The 15,352-nt window shown below is 65.8% G+C and overlaps 3 protein-coding genes across 10 annotated transcripts; 2 read left to right on the plus strand and 1 right to left on the minus strand.

Annotated features, from left to right (window-relative positions):
* Positions 1-4: 4 nt before the first annotated feature.
* On the plus strand, positions 5-1,611 carry CCS (copper chaperone for superoxide dismutase; the record flags this gene model as incomplete). The annotated part of the gene is made up of 5 exons (XM_063319213.1): positions 5-75; positions 641-701; positions 807-884; positions 1,178-1,281; positions 1,378-1,611. Coding segments are annotated over 5 exons (516 nt in total), but the record flags the coding sequence as incomplete, so codon positions are not given.
* A 120-nt stretch (positions 1,612-1,731) lies between these two features.
* Positions 1,732-9,449, plus strand: RBM14 (RNA binding motif protein 14). Of its 3 annotated transcripts, none has more exons than XR_010068973.1 (3): positions 1,732-2,565; positions 8,839-9,011; positions 9,304-9,449. XR_010068973.1 is itself a non-coding variant. In XM_063319146.1 (3 exons), exons 1-3 carry the CDS (start codon positions 2,220-2,222, stop codon positions 8,076-8,078), a joined length of 2,169 nt encoding a protein of 722 aa, XP_063175216.1. In that variant the 5' UTR covers positions 1,732-2,219; the 3' UTR covers positions 8,079-8,507. The 3 variants fall into 3 exon arrangements, 2 of the variants coding, with proteins under 2 accessions (XP_063175216.1, XP_063175217.1); XM_063319146.1 differs by lacking the exons at positions 8,839-9,011; positions 9,304-9,449 and adding exons at positions 5,435-7,049; positions 7,871-8,507; XM_063319147.1 differs by lacking the exons at positions 8,839-9,011; positions 9,304-9,449 and adding an exon at positions 7,871-8,066.
* Positions 9,450-9,459: 10 nt separating this feature from the next.
* LOC134508069 (RNA-binding protein 4B-like) lies at positions 9,460-15,352 on the minus strand. 6 transcript variants are annotated; one of them, XM_063319148.1, is made up of 4 exons: positions 15,284-15,352; positions 13,441-13,862; positions 11,115-11,813; positions 9,460-9,996 (listed from the first exon to the last, which is right to left on the minus strand). In XM_063319148.1, the coding sequence occupies exons 2-3, from the start codon at positions 13,850-13,852 to the stop codon at positions 11,122-11,124; spliced, it is 1,104 nt and encodes a 367-aa protein (XP_063175218.1). In that variant the 5' UTR covers positions 13,853-13,862; positions 15,284-15,352; the 3' UTR covers positions 9,460-9,996; positions 11,115-11,121. The 6 variants fall into 6 exon arrangements, with proteins under 6 accessions (XP_063175218.1, XP_063175219.1, XP_063175223.1 ...); XM_063319149.1 differs by lacking the exon at positions 15,284-15,352 and adding an exon at positions 12,528-12,637 and having other exon boundaries at positions 13,441-13,679; XM_063319153.1 differs by lacking the exon at positions 9,460-9,996 and adding an exon at positions 12,528-12,619 and having other exon boundaries at positions 11,683-11,813.

The raw sequence follows: 15,352 nt of genomic DNA on the forward strand, positions 1-15,352 counted from the left end.
GGTGGGGGGGCTCCCCCCGGGCCCCCACGGCCTCCACCTCCACGAGTTCGGGGACCTCTCGAACCCCCCCGACAGGTACCGCGGGGGGGGGGCAACACCCCTGGTGGGGGGGACAGGGACACCCCATGCCCCCGCCCCCCGGGACCCCCGTCTCCCCCTGTCACCCCCCCCAGGGACCCCCATCTCACCCTGTGTCCCCCCCCCCAGGGCATCCCCTCTCGCATCCCCTCTCACCCCATGTCCCCCCCCCCCCCCCAGGGACCCCACGTCTCACCCCGTGTCCCCCCCCCAGGAGCCCCCCGTCTCCCCCTGTGCCCCCCCCAGGGAACCCCCCTCTCACTGTATTGTCCCCCCCCAAGATCCCCCCTGTCACGCCATGTCCCCCCCCCGCCCAGGGACCCCCATCTCCCCCCATGTCCCTCCTCCAGGGACCCCCATCGCAGCCCCTGCCCCCCCCCCAGGGACCCCCCCATCTCACCCCATTTCCCCCCCCCCAAGGACCCCAGTCTCGCCCTGTGCCTCCCCAGAGACCCCCATCTCACCCCCTGTCCCCCCCCCAGGGACACCCCCCCGCCTCCCCCTCTCCCCCCACCCCCCTCCAGGCCCCCCCTCTCACCCCACATCCCCCCCCCCTTTCCAGCTGCGGGGGCCACTTCAACCCCGAGGGCGAGTGCCACGGGGGACCCCAGGACCAGCGGCGGGTGAGGGGGGGGGCCGTCAACGGCGCCGTGGGGCCGGGGGGGGAGTGGTGGGTCTGGGGGGGTCTGCGGGGCCCCCCCTGACCCCCCCCTCCCGCCCCACGGCAGCACCTGGGGGACCTGGGCAACGTGTGGGTCGACGGCCAGGGCAGGGCCAGCTTCCGCATGGAGATGGAGGGGCTGAAGGTGAGGGGGGGGCACAGCTGCGCCCCACAGCTGAAGGGGGGGTCTGGGCTGCGCCCCACGGCTCGGGGGGGGGGGACTCTGACCCCAGCCCCACAGCCATGGGGGGGGCTCTTACCCTGGTCCTATGACCGGGGTGTGGGGGGGGTGTGTGTCCCACCGTGGCCCCACATCCATGGGCAGGGTCCAGCCCCTGCCCCACATCTCAGGGGGGGTCCAGCCCCTGCCCCACAGCCGGTGGGGGGGGGGGCTCCGACCCCCATCAGAGCCCCATTTTCCGTGTCCCCCCCCCCCAGGTCGAGGACATCGTCGGGCGCTCGCTGGTGGTGGCGGCGGGGGAGGACGACCTGGGCCGGGGCTGCCACCCCCTCTCCCGGGTCACCGGCAACTCGGGGCCGGGGTGAGTCGCCCGGGGGGGGGGCCCGGGGTGGCCCGGGGGGGGGAATTTTGGGGGGCTGCCTCCCTTCTCACCCACCGTGTCCCGTTTCCCCCCCAGGCTGGCGTGGGGGGTGGTGGCCCGGGCGGCCGGGCTCTTCCAGAACCCCAAGCGGGTTTGTTCCTGCGACGGCCGGACCCTCTGGGAGGAGCGGGAGCGGGCCGCGGCCACCACCGGCCCCACGGTGGCCACCAGCCCCACGGCGACCACCGGCCCCACGGCGGCTCCCTGCCCCATGGCCACCCCGGCCCCCCACCTCTAGGGGTTCAGCAATAAACCGTAACTCGCCCTGCGGCCACCGCGGGTCATCGGCAACCGGCCCCGGGCGCCGCCGGCGGGCCCTTTAAGGGGTGGGCGTGGCCCTCGGGGGGGCGAGGGGCGTGATCAGCCGATGGGGGCGTGTCTTAAGGGGCGGTGGGCGGGGCTTGCCCTGGCGGTGCAGGCGCTGTAGAGAGGACGGGGTGGGCGGGGCGCGTGCGCAGTGCCCAAACTACGCATGCGGAGGGCGCGCAGACAGTGAGCGGTGCGCAGGTTGCGTACGCGGAGGGCGGGGGCGCATGCGCAGTGCTCAAACTACGCATGCGGAGGGCGCGCATACGGTGGACGATACGCGTGGGCGGTGGGGCCATTGCGTCCGCGGCGGGCGTTGCGCATGCGCACTGCGGAGGGCTCGCCTACAGTGAGCAGCGCGCAGATTGCGTACGCGGCGGGCGCTGCGCGCAGGCAGTGGGCGGGGCGCGTGCGCAGATTGCGTGCGCGGCGGGCGTTGCGCATGCGCAGTGCTGAGCGCGCGCGCCGCCGCCGCTCCCGCCCGGCTCTGAGGGGACGCCGCCATTTTGTGAGGCCGCCGCGCCGAGCGCCCGCTCCCTTCGCCCTTCTCCTCCCCTTTCCCCGCCGCCGCCATGCGTCCCGGCATCAAACTCTTCGTGGGCAACGTCCCCGAGGAGGCGACGGCGGAGGAGCTGAGCGAACTGTTCGCCGGCGCCGCCGGGCCGGTGCTGGGTATCGCCCTCATGAAACAGTTCGCTTTCGTCCACCTGCGGGACGAGGCGGCGGCGGCCCGAGCCATCAGCCAGCTCAACGGCCACCAGCTGCACGGCCGCCGCATCGTGGTGGAGCCCTCCCGGCCTCGGCCCACCAACACCTGCAAGATTTTCGTCGGGAACGTCTCGGCCGCCTGTACCAGCGGCGAGCTGCGGTCGCTTTTCCAGCAGTACGGCACCGTGGTCGAATGCGACGTGGTGAAAGGTACCGGACCCGCCGCCCGACAAACCCGCTCGCCTCCCACCCCACCCCCGTTAACCCCCACCGGGGCCGGGCTCGGTCCGGCCCTTCGCTCCCCTCCGTCCTCGGACCCGTGTTCCGTCCGGCTGCCGGCGGCTTCTCCCCTTCCACGACCCTCCTCGAGCCCCGGCCCGATCTGGCGGCGCACACGGAGCAGGTTTTGCCCCCCAGAAAGTGCGGATTCCACCCCCTCTCCCCCCCCCCGAAAAACCTTCCCTTTTCACGGCTCCTCCGCCTTCACGTTGTTTCAGGTCGCAGGACGCAGTTTCCCAACGCAACCCCTCAGAAATCGCCCCCAAACCCACGCTTAAAAATTTCTGGCGATTTTGGGGGGGTGTCCCCAAGAGGGGTGGCGGGTTCAATGTCCCCGAGGAGGTTTTTTCTCCCAAAAAACCTTCCCCCCCTTTCACAGCTCCTCCGCCTTCACGTTGTTTGAGGTCGCAGTTTCCCAACGCGATCCTTCAGAAATCGCCCCAAAACCCACACTTAAAAGTTTCTGGCGATTTTCGGGAGGTCCCCAAGAGGGGGGGGGGAGCAGGACATCCCCGAGGAAGTGTTTTCCCCAAAAAAACCTTCCCCCCCTTTCACGGCTCCTCCGCCTTCACGTTGTTTCAGGTTGCAGGATGCAGTTTCCCAACGCAACCCCTCAGAAATCGCGCCAAACCCTTCGCTTAAAATTTTCTGGCGATTTTGGGGGTTGTTCCCAAGAGAGGTGGGGGCTGTAACGTCCCCGAGCAGGTTTCCCCCCCAAAAAAAAAACTTTCCCCCCGTTTCACAGCTCATCCACCTTCATATTTCAGGTCGCAGGACGCAGTTTCCCAGTGCAGCCCTTCAGAAATCACCCGAAAATTACACTTAAAAGTTTCTGGCGATTTTGGGGGGGTGTGCCAAAGCGGGGGTGGGGGGTGTGTTCAACGTCCCCGAGAAGGCTTTTTCCCCAAAAAACCTTCCCCCACCTTTCACAGCTCCTCCGCCTTCATGTTTCAGGTTGCAGGACGCAGTTTCCCAACGCAGACCTTCAGAACTTGCCCCAAAATCACACTTAAAAGTTTCTGGCGATTTTGGGGGGGGTGTCCCCAAGAGGGGTGGGGGGTGCAACGTCCCCGAGCAGCTTTCCCCCCCCACCCCCCAAAACCTTCCCTTTTCACGGCTCCTCCGCCTTCATGTTGTTTCAGGTCACAGGACGCAGTTTCCCAACGCAGCCCTTCAGAAATTGCCCCAAAATCACACTTAAGAGTTTCTGGCGATTTTGGGGGGGTCCCCAAGAGGGGTGGGAGGTGGATGGGGGGGTGGGGGGGGCAGATGTCCCCTCCTTGGGCTGCCGGAGCAGGATACGTGGATGTGGGGTGGACACATGGGGACACTGAGGCACCGGGATGGGGTTCGCTCGGCGCCGGTAACGGTGGTCCCAGCTCGGTGACTGCAGGGGGGACGACGAGAGGAGCCCGTCCCGGACCCGTCGTGCCGTGGGGTGGGGGGGTTTGTGGGGTGGGGGGAGCTGTGCCCGGGGGAGGGTGACCCGCTCCCCGCCTTGCTCTCCAGCTCCTTTCCGACGCTTCTCCGCTTCGGTGCCGCCTCCGTGCTCGCCCGGCTCCTCGCCTCAGCCCGGGGCTCGGCTGGGGCCGCAGGTTTCTTCTTTCTCTTCCTCTCCTTCTTCCCTCCCCTTCTCCCTCTTCCTCCTCCCCCCTTCTCCCTCCTGTTCCTTCTCCCCCCTCCTCTTCCTTTCCCTTTTTCTTCCTTGCCCCCCCTTCTTCCTCTTCTGGCCCCTTTTTCCTTCTCTCCCCCTCTTCCTCCTCCTCTCCTTTTCCCCTCCCCCCATTCTCCATCCTCCTCCTCTCCCCTTCCCTCCTCTACCTTCTCTCTGCCCCTTCCTCTTCCTCCTCCCCCTTCCTTCCTTCTCCCTCCTCTTCCCCCCCACATTCTCCTTCCTTTTCCTTCTCCCCATTCTCCCCCTTCCTTCCCCCCTTTTCCCTCATCTGCTTTCTCCCTGCCCCCCATTCTCCCTCCTCTTCCTTCTCTCCCCCTCTTCCTCCTCTCCGTCCTCTTCCTTCCCTCCCCCCCATTCTCCCTCCTCTTCTCTTCTCCCCGCTTCCTCCTCCTCTACCTTCTTTCTCCCTTTTCCTTCTCCCCCTCTTCTTCCTCCTCTTCCTTTCCTCCTCCCCATTTTTCCTTCTTTCCCTCCCCTCCTCCTCTACCTTCTCTCCCCCTCTTCCTTTTCCTTCCCTTCTTCCTCCTCTCCTTCTCTCCCCCCATTCTCCCTCCTCTTCTCTCTTCCTCCTCCTCCTCTTCCTTCCTCCCCTCTCTCTCTCCCCCCCTCCCGCTGGCTCTCCCCGCCCTCGGTACGACTGGGTGTCTCTGGGCACCGGCTCTCTCTGGCTTTGCTCCGCTCACCGGTGGGATGCCCCAGCTCAGTCCACGCCGCCCCCCGCAGGGCTCTTCATCCCCCCCCCCCGCCGGTGCCGGAGTTGCCGGGGCGGGAGGCGACTGTGCCACAAGCTCCCCTGGTGCAGGGAGAGGCGACCATGGTGGGCACGGGCAAAGGGAGCAAGAAAAATCTGGGGAAAACAGAGCAAAAACGCCGTGAGGGGGTGTTCCTGAGCCGGGGGATGCCGGGTGGGTGGGCAGGCTCGTTAAGCTCCGGCCAAATTAATTGTGGGGCGGAAGCAAACGAAGGTGGTTGTGTCTCTTCACTGCCGGAGCGGGGCTGGCAGAGCCTGTCCCGTGCCAGGCCTCACACCGTCGCGCTGCCGGCGAGGCTCGTTAACCGCTCGCTCCTGTAACGAATTTGTCTTTTCTCCCCCCACTGATAACCCTCTGTCTGCTGCTTTATCAGACTATGCATTTGTTCACATGGAGAACGAAGCAGATGCAAAAGTTGCCATCGAAAACCTTAACGGGAAGGAGGTGAAGGGGCGCAGAGTGAACGTGGAGCTCTCCACCAACGTCCAGAAGAAGGGCGCGGGCCAGGCCCTGCCGCCCGCCCTCGGCCTCGACAAGACCAAACGCATCGGCCTGGAATACCGGGAGAAGTTCCAGCCCAAGATCGAGGGCTTCAACCAGCAGTGCCGGGCGGCCGACGCCGCCTTTCCCTCGGGCTACGCCGCCGCCTCCTCCCTGTACGATTACCAGCAGCGTTTCGGCACCGCCGGCGGCACTGCCGGCAAATACGACGCCTTTGAGGCGCAAGCCAGGCCCGCTTCCCCCTCCTACTTCGGGAGGGACCGCAGCCCCCTCCGGCGTTCCCCGAGCCGCGCCGGCTATGCAGCGGTGACGCTCCCCATGACGGCGCAGCCGGCGGCGTACCGTGCCCAGCCCTCCGCCTCACTGGGGGCCAGCTACCGTGCCCAGCCCTCCGCCTCCCTCGGCGTTGCCTACCGCCCGCAGCCCACCACTGGCCAGGCCGCCTCATACCGTGCCCAGCCCTCTGCCTCGCTGGGGGCCACCTACCGCTCCCAGCCCTCCGTTTCCCTCGGGGCCGCCGGCGCCCAGCCCGCCGCCAACTCCCTCAGCGCCTACGGCACCCAAAACGCCGCATCCTACGGCGCCCAGCCGGCCGCTTCCCAGCTTTCCGGCTACGGCGTCCAGTCCGCCGCGCTGGCCTCTTCCTATGGGGCGCAGGCCGCCTCCGGCTATTCCGCCTCCTACGGCGCCCAGGCTGCCGCCGCTTACGGCGCCCAGGCCGCCACTGGCCCCGCCGCCTCCTACAGCGCCCAAACGGTGGCCACACACGTGGCTTACGGTGCCCAGGCCACCGGCTACGGCGCCCAGCCCGTAGATGGCCACGCTGCCGCCTCCTACGGCGCCCAGCCCGGTGCCGCGCTCTCCGCTTCCTACGGCGCCCAAGCCGTGGCCGTTCACGCCACCACCTACAGTGCCCAGGTGGTGGCCGGTCACACCGCCGCCTACCAGCCCGTAGCCGGCCACTCAGCCACCTACGGCGCCCAACCGGCGGCTGCTCTCTCTGCCACCTACGGCGCCCAGCCTGCCGCCGCCGGCCATTCTGCTTCCTACGGCGCCCAGCCCGCCGCCAACTTGCCCGCTTCCTACGGTAGCCAGTCCGCCGCCGCCCTCTCGGCTACCTACGGTGCCCAGGCGGCTTCTTCGCTAGCCGCCTCCTATGGCAACCAGGCAGCCGCCGCGGCCTCCTACAAGGCGCAGGCCTCCGCCCCGCTGACCGCTGCTTACCGGGCCCAGGCCTCCGGCTCGATGGCGGCATCCTACCCAGCGCAACAGGCCTCCACCGCGTCGCTGGCGGCCGCTTACCGAGCCCAACCGGCCAGCGGCTACGACGGGCCGAGCCAACTGGGCCAACAGGCGGCTTCCTACCTGGGCCTGTCGCAGGCCGCCGCCGCTGCCGTCGCACCGCCGTATGAGCGCACCCGCCTCTCGCCGCCACGCAGCGCCGCCTACGACGACCCGTACAAAAAATCATCTGCTTTGGCAAAAAGGTACGGCGCCGGGACGGACAGACGGACATGCGACTCACTCCGCGCCGCGCCGGTGGCTGCCGGGGCTTTGTTTTGGCTCCGGCGCGGCTCGGTAACTCCGGACTCAGGGCTTGGTCTCGGCTCGGTGATGCCGGACTCGGGGCTTGGTTTTGCTGGATTCGGGACTTAGTTTTGGCTCCGGCACAGCTCGGCAATGCCGGACTCGGGGCTTGGTCTTGGCTCAGAAATGCCGGATTCGGGGCTTAGTTTCGTCTTGGTCTCGGCTTGGCAGTGCCGGACTCGGGGATCAGTCTTGGCTCAGTAACGCCAGACTTAGGGCTTGGTCTGGGCTCGGTAACGCCAGACTTGGGGCTTAATCTCGGCTCTGGCACAGCTCGGTAACGCCGCACTCGGGGCTCAGTAACACCAGACCTGGAGCTCAGTCTTGGCTTGGTAACACCGGACTTGGGGCTTAGTTCCGATTCCGGCACGGCTCGGTAACACCGGACTTAGGGCTTAGTCTCGGCTTGGTAACACCGGGCTCGGGGTTCAGTCTTGGTTCAGTGATGCTGGACTTGGGGGTTGGTCTTGGCTCGGTAACGCCAGACTCAGGGCTCAGTCTTGGCGCGGTAACGCCGGCTGGATGCCACGTGCCGGCACTGCTCACCAACCGGGAGGGATGGAGGCTTTGGGGCGGGTGCCGAGCTGCGATTCCCCGTCCTGCCAAGTCCGGCGGCGTCACGGTGCCGTGGTGCATCCCCCGGCGGGACGCGGTGGCCGCCGGCGGCGGATTTGGTGGTTGCCCAGCGGCAGATTCACCTCCTGTCTCTTCTCTCGCCCAGGTACGGCTCCGAGCGCCGTCTCTCCGACCTCTCTGATTACCGCCGCTTAACAGACTCGCCGCTTGCGTACCGTCGCTCGCCGACAAAGTCCCCGATGGATTACCGTCGCCTGCCAGAAGCCCACGCCGATTACGGCCGGTACTCGGGGGGCTACGGCGACTACCTGCCGGCCGCCCGCGTCCACTCGGGCTACCAGCGCCGCCTCTGAGCCGGCCACCACCAGGGCTGGGGGAGGGGGGACGGGACGGTTTGACCACTTGCGTCGCCCACCACCGCGCCCGGCGCGGTGAATCCTCCGGCCGTCGCCGACGGTTATTTTTTTAGCTGCTTTTTCTTTTATTCTTTCTTTTTTTGGAGTTTTTAGAAGGAGCCGCGGTTACGGGGAGGGGGGGAAACGAGTGATGGGCGCGCGGTTCACCGGCCCCTGTCGCCGTAGCGTCGTGGCACCGTCTCTCTTGCGGCCGCCAGCACTGCCGGTGCTCGGTACAACCCGAGCCGAGCCTGTGCTCTTTTTTCTACCAACGTTTTTGGGGTTGTTTTTTTCCCCGTTTTGGGTTGGTTTCCCCCCGTTTCCCGGCGTCAGGGAGCAGCGAGGTTTTGTACGACTGTAAATAAATGCTGGGCTCTTCACCGTTTCCCAACCGTCTCCCGTCTGGTTCTTTGCCAGCCCGGCACCACCGAAGCCGCGACTTCATTTTGGGGTGAAAAAAAACAATTTTGAGAGGAGAAACCGTGTGTGCGTGTGTGTGAGATCGGGGTGGCTTTGTTTTGGGGTGAAAAAAGCCAATTTTGAGAGGAGAAACCACGTGTGTGATCGGTGTTTGCAGAACCGGACGCCATTAAAGTTGCCCAAAGCGCTTCCTGTCCCGTCGTCTCTCCCGCAGCGTAACTGATTAATGCCGCCTCATTAACCGCCGCGCTAATTAGCCAGGCTGAAGGTCTAATGTTTCTCCCCCCTCGTTTTTCAGGGCAGGCGCCGGGGGACGCGCACCCTCGGGGGGCTGGGACCGTCCCTGAGCCCACCCCGGTGACGGAGGAGCCCGCGGTGACCCGCACGGAGGCAATTAGCGGAGGCGGAGTCGCCCGTTGACGAGGAGCTGGAGGCTCCGGCTGCCAGACCGGGGCCCGGATGGCGACCAAGGCACGGTCCTGGGGCCTAATGGCGTTAATTAAGGAGCACCGAGAGGCAGGAGGGGAGCAGCGCAGGCCCTTTGGGGACTAACGAGCCAGCCCTGGGCAGGTTAATTAGCAGAGGGTTTCAAAGGGGCCGCCCCTGAGGAAGAACCCCAGGGAAGGTGGGGGGCAGTTAACACCTGGCCTCCCTCGTTAGCCGTGGCCCTTTTGGGGGGTGCAGGGGGCCACTTTTGGGGTGAAAAGGGCCCTTTTTGGGGGCACTGCTGCCCCCCCACGCTCACGTGCCCCTTCGTTTGCAGCGCGGATCCGGCCGGCGGCGCGGCAGCAGGCAGGGCAGTGACAGGGCAGCGGCGGCACCGGTGAGTCCAGGCGTTTTGGAGTCGAGGGAGTGGAAAAATTAATTATTTTAAGGATAATTAAGTCCAGAGAAATAAGCGGTGCCGGAGCCAGCGGGATTTGTTAAAAATTTTGAGTTTATTTTACCGGAAAAGTGGGACTGGGGGGAGAAGGGGAGGGGGTCACACACTAAACGCGCCGGGCCTGGAGTCAGCGACCTGGTTTGGGGTTAAAAAAAAAGCTACGAGTGAATTATTCACCCTCTTTAAAAAAAAACAACACCAAACCTCAAAAATAATACGAAATAAAAGGATCGGCGCTGGGAAAGCAAAGCGAAGCTGGCGCTGCGGCTACGGGTACGGCTACGGCTACGTTCGCTCACGACCTGAGCCTAGACCAGCTAGGGGGGGACGACGGGGGCCCCAGAACTACCTGAAAAAGCCAAATCCTGCCATTCTGAGAACAAAAAGCTGAAGGACGGGGATTTGGGAGCAGGGGTTGGGGGGGGGGAGAGGGGAGGGGGGGATTTTGAGCCCGGGCTGGGGAGAAGCCGAGCGTCCGTTAGGAACCGGCTCGTTAGCGGAGCGCAGCCCGTGCCGCGCGGCGCCGAATTCGGTGAGCAACGGGAACCCGACGTCCAGCCGCAAATATCTTACCTGAAAAGAGAAAAGCAAGAGTTTGGCGCAAAAGCGAAACGTCCCGCCGTCGCCGCCGGCACAACCGGCACCGGGCTGGGGAACCGGGCCCAGCCCCGGCGCCCGCAGGAGCCCATGGCAACCAGAATCCTGAGGTGGTGGCCACGGCGGGGGGCTCTGTGGCCACCCCGTGCCGGGGCCGGTGGCAGCTTTTACCAGGCAGAGCCACCCCCGAACGGGAGGTACTCCCGGCAGCCGCGGCACACGGGGCTCTGCCGTGACGGGATGGCTGCAGTAATTAAAAGCAGCGGTAATTAAAAGCCTGCCCCGAAGGAGAGCGACCCACCAGCACCAGCATCCAGTGCCACAGTGCCAGGACGACACGAGGGCTCGGTGCTGGCTGCGGTAATTAAAAGCAGCAGTAATTAATTGCTCCCCCCAAAGGAGATCGACTCACCAGCACCGACTGCGATGGTGCCGGGACAGCACCAGCCGTGGTAATTAAAAGCAGCGGTAATTAAGAGCTCACCCTGAAGGAGAGCGACCCGCTGGCACCAGCACCGATCGTGCATGCCCGGACAGCACCAACCATGGTAATTAAAAGCAGCGGTAATTAATTGCTCGTCCCAAAGGAGAGCGACCCACCAGCACCAACTGTGATGGTGCCGGGACAGCACCAGCCGTGGTAATTAAAAGCAGCGTTAATTAAGAGCTCACCCTGAAGGAGAGTGACCCGCTGGCACCGACACCGATCGTGCCAGTGCCGGGATGGCACAAGGCCTTTTGGCCCTGGCTGTAGTAATTAAAAGCAGCGGTAATTAAATGCTCCCCCCAAAGGAGAACGACCCACCGGCACGGATCGGGACGGTGGTGGACGACGGCACAAGGGCTCGGCCCCGGCTGCGGTAATTAAAAGCAGCGGTAATTAAAAGCTCAGCCCGAAGGAGAGCAAACCACCAGCACCAATCGCCGCGGCACGTCCTCGCCGTGCCAGCACCCGGGCTTTAACGCCGGCGGCTTCACCGCGACCCTTCCTCCCGGCGAGACGCCAGCGCGGCACAACCAGGGGCTTGGGAAAAGAAACCCCTCCCACCAACACGGATCCTGCCGGCAACGCCGGATCTGCTGCCAACGCTCACCTCCGGCTCAAAATGCCGAGTACCGCGCCCGGTCCGCGTACGGGTCCCGCCCGAACCGCTGCATGTCGTAGAGGGACGCCCGGGCCACCGAGGAGACCGGCGACAGTTGCCCCCGCTCGTACGTGTAGGCCTCTCCGACGGTGGTGGCCGCGGCGGCCGTGCGGCGCAGGGGGCTTCTATCCCGGGTGTAATAGGTGGAGGAGGCGGCCGCCGCGGCGGCGGTGGCGGCAGCGGCGACGGCGGCCGCCGCGCCGGGGGTCGGCAGCAGAGCTCTATCGTACGCGTCTAAGGTGGTGGGGATGCGACTGGCCATGGCTGTGGTGGCGGCCATGGCCGAGGACTGGACCTGGGAGTACTGGGCGTACTGGGAGTACTGGGCCATGGTCTGCTCCGCGTAGGCGTCGTACGCGGAGGCCGTGGCGTAGGAGCGGACGCGGTAGCGCTTGTAGTAGTCGGCCATCCCGCCGTAGGCCTCATCGTAATAGACCGTCTCCCCATAGCCCGCGGTGTAGGGGGTGCGCACGGCTCCGTACTGCTCGTTATAGGCCTCGGCAAAGTCCGCCACTTGCCCCGGGCGATCTACCGGGCACTCTTTAGACCAGTGCCCTTCCTTCCCGCAGCGGTAGCAGCCGCTCTTGTCTCCCATCCCGGGCGCCGTCCGCAGCCGGCTGGTGGACAACTGCACGCGCATCCGCTTGCCTTGAGGAAGAGAGACGCGAGAGGGAGCCCGTCAGTGACGCCGCCGCGCCCACGGCGTGGCCACCACCGCCGGGACCGGCTAGGACCCCCTCCCCGCGGCCGCGCGGCCTCCGACGGCGCCGGGACCCCGGCCGGCGGCCACCCGACTTACCAGGACGGTGCCGCCGGCAACGCCCAGCGCTACCTGTGCCGGCCTGGACGCCGGCAGCCCAGCCCACCGGCACCTACACCGGCGACCGGTAGCCCCGGCCAGCGGCCGGCGACACCGCTGGCCCCGGTTCTCAACGGCAAGCTTCCCGCCGGAAAACACTGCTGCCGCAGCGGTGGCGGCAGAGAGGGATGCGACGCCGGATTAACCGCCCGCGGCAAGCCAAGCGCAGCTCCGGATGCGCCGTCCCGCTTGGAGGAAGAGTTTTGGGGGAAACGCCGGGAATGGGGGCGGTGGGGTTTGCCGAAACCCCAGCGGGAAACCGGGAAGGGCTTCGGGGTGAAGCACCGGATGATCCGGCACCGATTCCGGATGGGGCGAGAGGGGGAAAATGCCGAGGCTCGGCCGCGAGCTGGAATCCGCGGCGATGAGAGGGAAAAGCGCCCGCGCCGCGTTCTCGTCCGGGAAAGCGGCACGTCGAGAGAGCCCGAGCGAGCAACGCCGCGTGCCGCCGGCAGCAGGGACGCAGCCGGCGCGGGATCGGGCGCCTCCGCTCACCCTCTTACCAGGCAGGAGGCAGCCTGGCTTCACGCCGCGCCGGCGGCAGCCCGGCAGCGGCTTTCGGCACAAGAGTTGGGACTTCGCCGTCGGGATCCTCCTGCGGGGGCGGCCGTTGCTGGGTTAAGTCAGAGATGGATCAGTCCCGTCCTCCCCCAGCCCCAAGACGCCCCCTCTCTCTCTGCCCTTGTGCCGGGAACCGGCAAAACGGGCTCACCGGAAAGCGGCCACACCGGCACAGCACTGGTTGGGCTGGAATGGTAAAAAACCCAACCAAAATGGCACCGGTTGGGCTGGAATGGTAAAAAACCCAACCAAAATGGCACCGGTTGGGCTGGAATGGTAAAAAACCCAACCAAAATGGCACCGGTTGGGCTGGAATGGTAAAAACCCAACCAAAATGGCACCGGTTGGGCTGGAATGGTAAAAAAAAAACAACCCCAAGGGCACTGGTTGAGCTGGAATGGGAAAAAAGTCAACTAAAATGACACCAGTTGAGCTGGAATGGTAGAAAACCCAACCACAATGGCACTGGTTGGGTTGGAACAGTAAAAAAAACCAGCCAAAGTGGCACCAGTTGAACTGGAATGGTAAAAAAACCCAACCAGAACAGCACCGGTTGGGCGGGAATGGTACAAAACCCAACGGCAGCGGCACTGCTTGAACTGGAATGGTAAAAAACCCAGCACAAAACCCCTTTTTGAACTGAATTCCAGCGCGGGGGGAGCCAGGTGGTGCCGCAGAGGCGAGCGCGGTGCCGGGCCGTCACCGTCAGGACGCCGCCGGCCTCGCTGAAGATCCCCCAACCTGCGCAACCCAAGCTGGAAAGGACCGGAAAAGATCTAATTGGAATATCGGGAAAACCCCCCGACCCCAATCCAGTCATCCGCCCCCAGCCCCGGCCTTCCCGGCGCGGATCACCTTGAAACTCGGTGTTGTCCAGCCCGCGGATGGCCTCCACCGCGTCCTCCGCCCTCTCCATGTGAACGAAGGCGTAATCCTTCACGATGTCGCATTCGATGACGGGCCCGTACTCCTCGAATTTGGCCCGCAGCTCCAGGTTGGTGCAAGCCGGGCTGATGTTGCCCACGTGGAGCTTGGTGGAAGCCTTGCTCTTGTTCTTGCTGGCCTCCACGTTGATGCAGACGCCGTGCAGCTTGTGGTGGTGCAGGTTGCGGATGGCGTCCTCGGCCGCCGTCTTGTCCTCGATGTGCACGAAGCCGTAGTTCTTGATGATGTCGCACTCCAGCACCTTCCCGTACTGCTCGAAGAGGGACCGGATCTCCTGCTCCGTCGCCTCCCGCGGCAGGTTCCCGATGAACAGCTTCACCATCTCGCCCAGCCTGCGGCGAGGACGGGGCGGGGGGACGGGACGACACAGCGTTTCAGCCAAGAGACCCCCCCCCAGATACGTCCCCCGTTGGCTTCCCGGCGAGGAGGACCCGCAGCCGCGTCCCCTGCCCGGTAAAGGCCGCGAGAAGCCACCCCCCTCCCACCCACCCACCCTCCGGGGGGCAACAGCAGGGTTGAGCTGGGGGGGGGGGGGGGGGTCACAGGGTGTGGGGGGGGGTCACCTGGCCCCCCAGGGGCACCCCATAGCTGGGACGTCTCCCACCGGGGAGACACCCCCCCCCCAACCCTGGGTCTGCTCAAAGGGAGCCAGAGACCCTTCACCCCCCCCCAGACTCCAGGCCCACAACCCCAAATCCCCCCCCAAAACTCTGCCCCCCCCCCCCCCCCCAGGGCTGGGCCCCTAAACACCCCAAATCCCCACGAAACGCCCCAAAACTCTCTGTCCCTCCCAGGGCCGGGCCTCTAAACACCTCAGAATCCCCACGAAATGCCCCAAAACTCTGCCTGCCCCCCCCCCCAAACCCATCAAAGCTGTGCCCCCAAACCCCCCCAAAACACCCCAAATCTGTGTGTGTGTGTCCCCCCCCGGGTTGTGCCCCAAAATACCCCAAATCACCCCAAACCTCTGTCGTTCCCCCCCCCAGGGCCGTGCCCCTAAAGATCCCAAAAGCCCATGAAACACCCCAAAACCCTGCCTGCCCCCCCCAGCAGAGCTGTGCCCCCCCAAAAAACACCCCAAATCCCCCCAAAACACCCCAAATCTGTGTCGTTCGCCCCCCCCGGCCTATGCCCTTAAAGACCCCAAATCCCCCCGAAACGCCCCAAAACCCTGCGCCCCCCCCGCCCGGGCTGTGCCTCTAAAGATCCAAAACACCCCAAATCTCTGCCCCCCCCGGGCCGTGCCCCTAAAGACGCCAAATCCGCACAAACCACCCCAAAACCCTGCCTGTCCCCCCCCAGCAGAGCTGTGCCCCCGAAACACCCCAAATCTCCCCCAAATACCCCAAAACTCTGTCGTCGTCCCCCAGCGCCGTGTCCCTAAAGACCCCAAATCCCCCCAAAACACCCCAAAACCCTGCCTGCCCCCCCAGCTGGCCCCAAATCCCGCCCCCCCCCGGCCTGTGTGTCCTCCCCCGACCCCCCCGGCAGGGCCGTGTCCCCAAACACCCCACAACCCGACGAAACCTCCCAAAACACCCCAAAAATCCTGTTCCCCCCCCCCCCCCCATTTCCTCCTCCGGCTATTTCCTGCCCCCCCCCCCACCGCGGCCTCAGCGGGGCCAGGCCTGGGCCTATGCCCCCCCCCCCCCCAGCCCTCCATACCTGCCCCCCCCCATTCAACCCCCCTTCTCCCCATCGATCCCCCCCCCCCGTATCGATTCCCCCCATCGATTTTGCGCCCCCCCCTCACCTGCGCCCCGTCGGCCGCGCGGTCCTCACAAAATGGCGACCGCGCTTCACCGGCCCGGACCCCCCGCCT

Source organism: Chroicocephalus ridibundus, chromosome 31 (assembly GCF_963924245.1).
Source record: "Chroicocephalus ridibundus chromosome 31, bChrRid1.1, whole genome shotgun sequence".
NCBI lineage: Eukaryota > Metazoa > Chordata > Aves > Charadriiformes > Laridae > Chroicocephalus > Chroicocephalus ridibundus.

Coding starts and splice junctions, on each gene's coding strand:
- LOC134508069 (XM_063319148.1), bottom strand. CDS start 13,852: ATGGTGAAGCTGTTCATCGGGAACCTGCCGCGGGAGGCGACGGAGCAG. Junction 11,814..13,440: donor GGACAACACCGAGTTTCAAG/GTGATCCGCGCC, acceptor CTCTTCCTCAAG/GCAAGCGGATGCGCGTGCAG.
- RBM14 (XM_063319146.1), top strand. CDS start 2,220: ATGCGTCCCGGCATCAAACTCTTCGTGGGCAACGTCCCCGAGGAGGCG. Junction 2,566..5,434: donor CGAATGCGACGTGGTGAAAG/GTACCGGACCCG, acceptor CTGCTTTATCAG/ACTATGCATTTGTTCACATG. Junction 7,050..7,870: donor TCATCTGCTTTGGCAAAAAG/GTACGGCGCCGG, acceptor TCTCTCGCCCAG/GTACGGCTCCGAGCGCCGTC.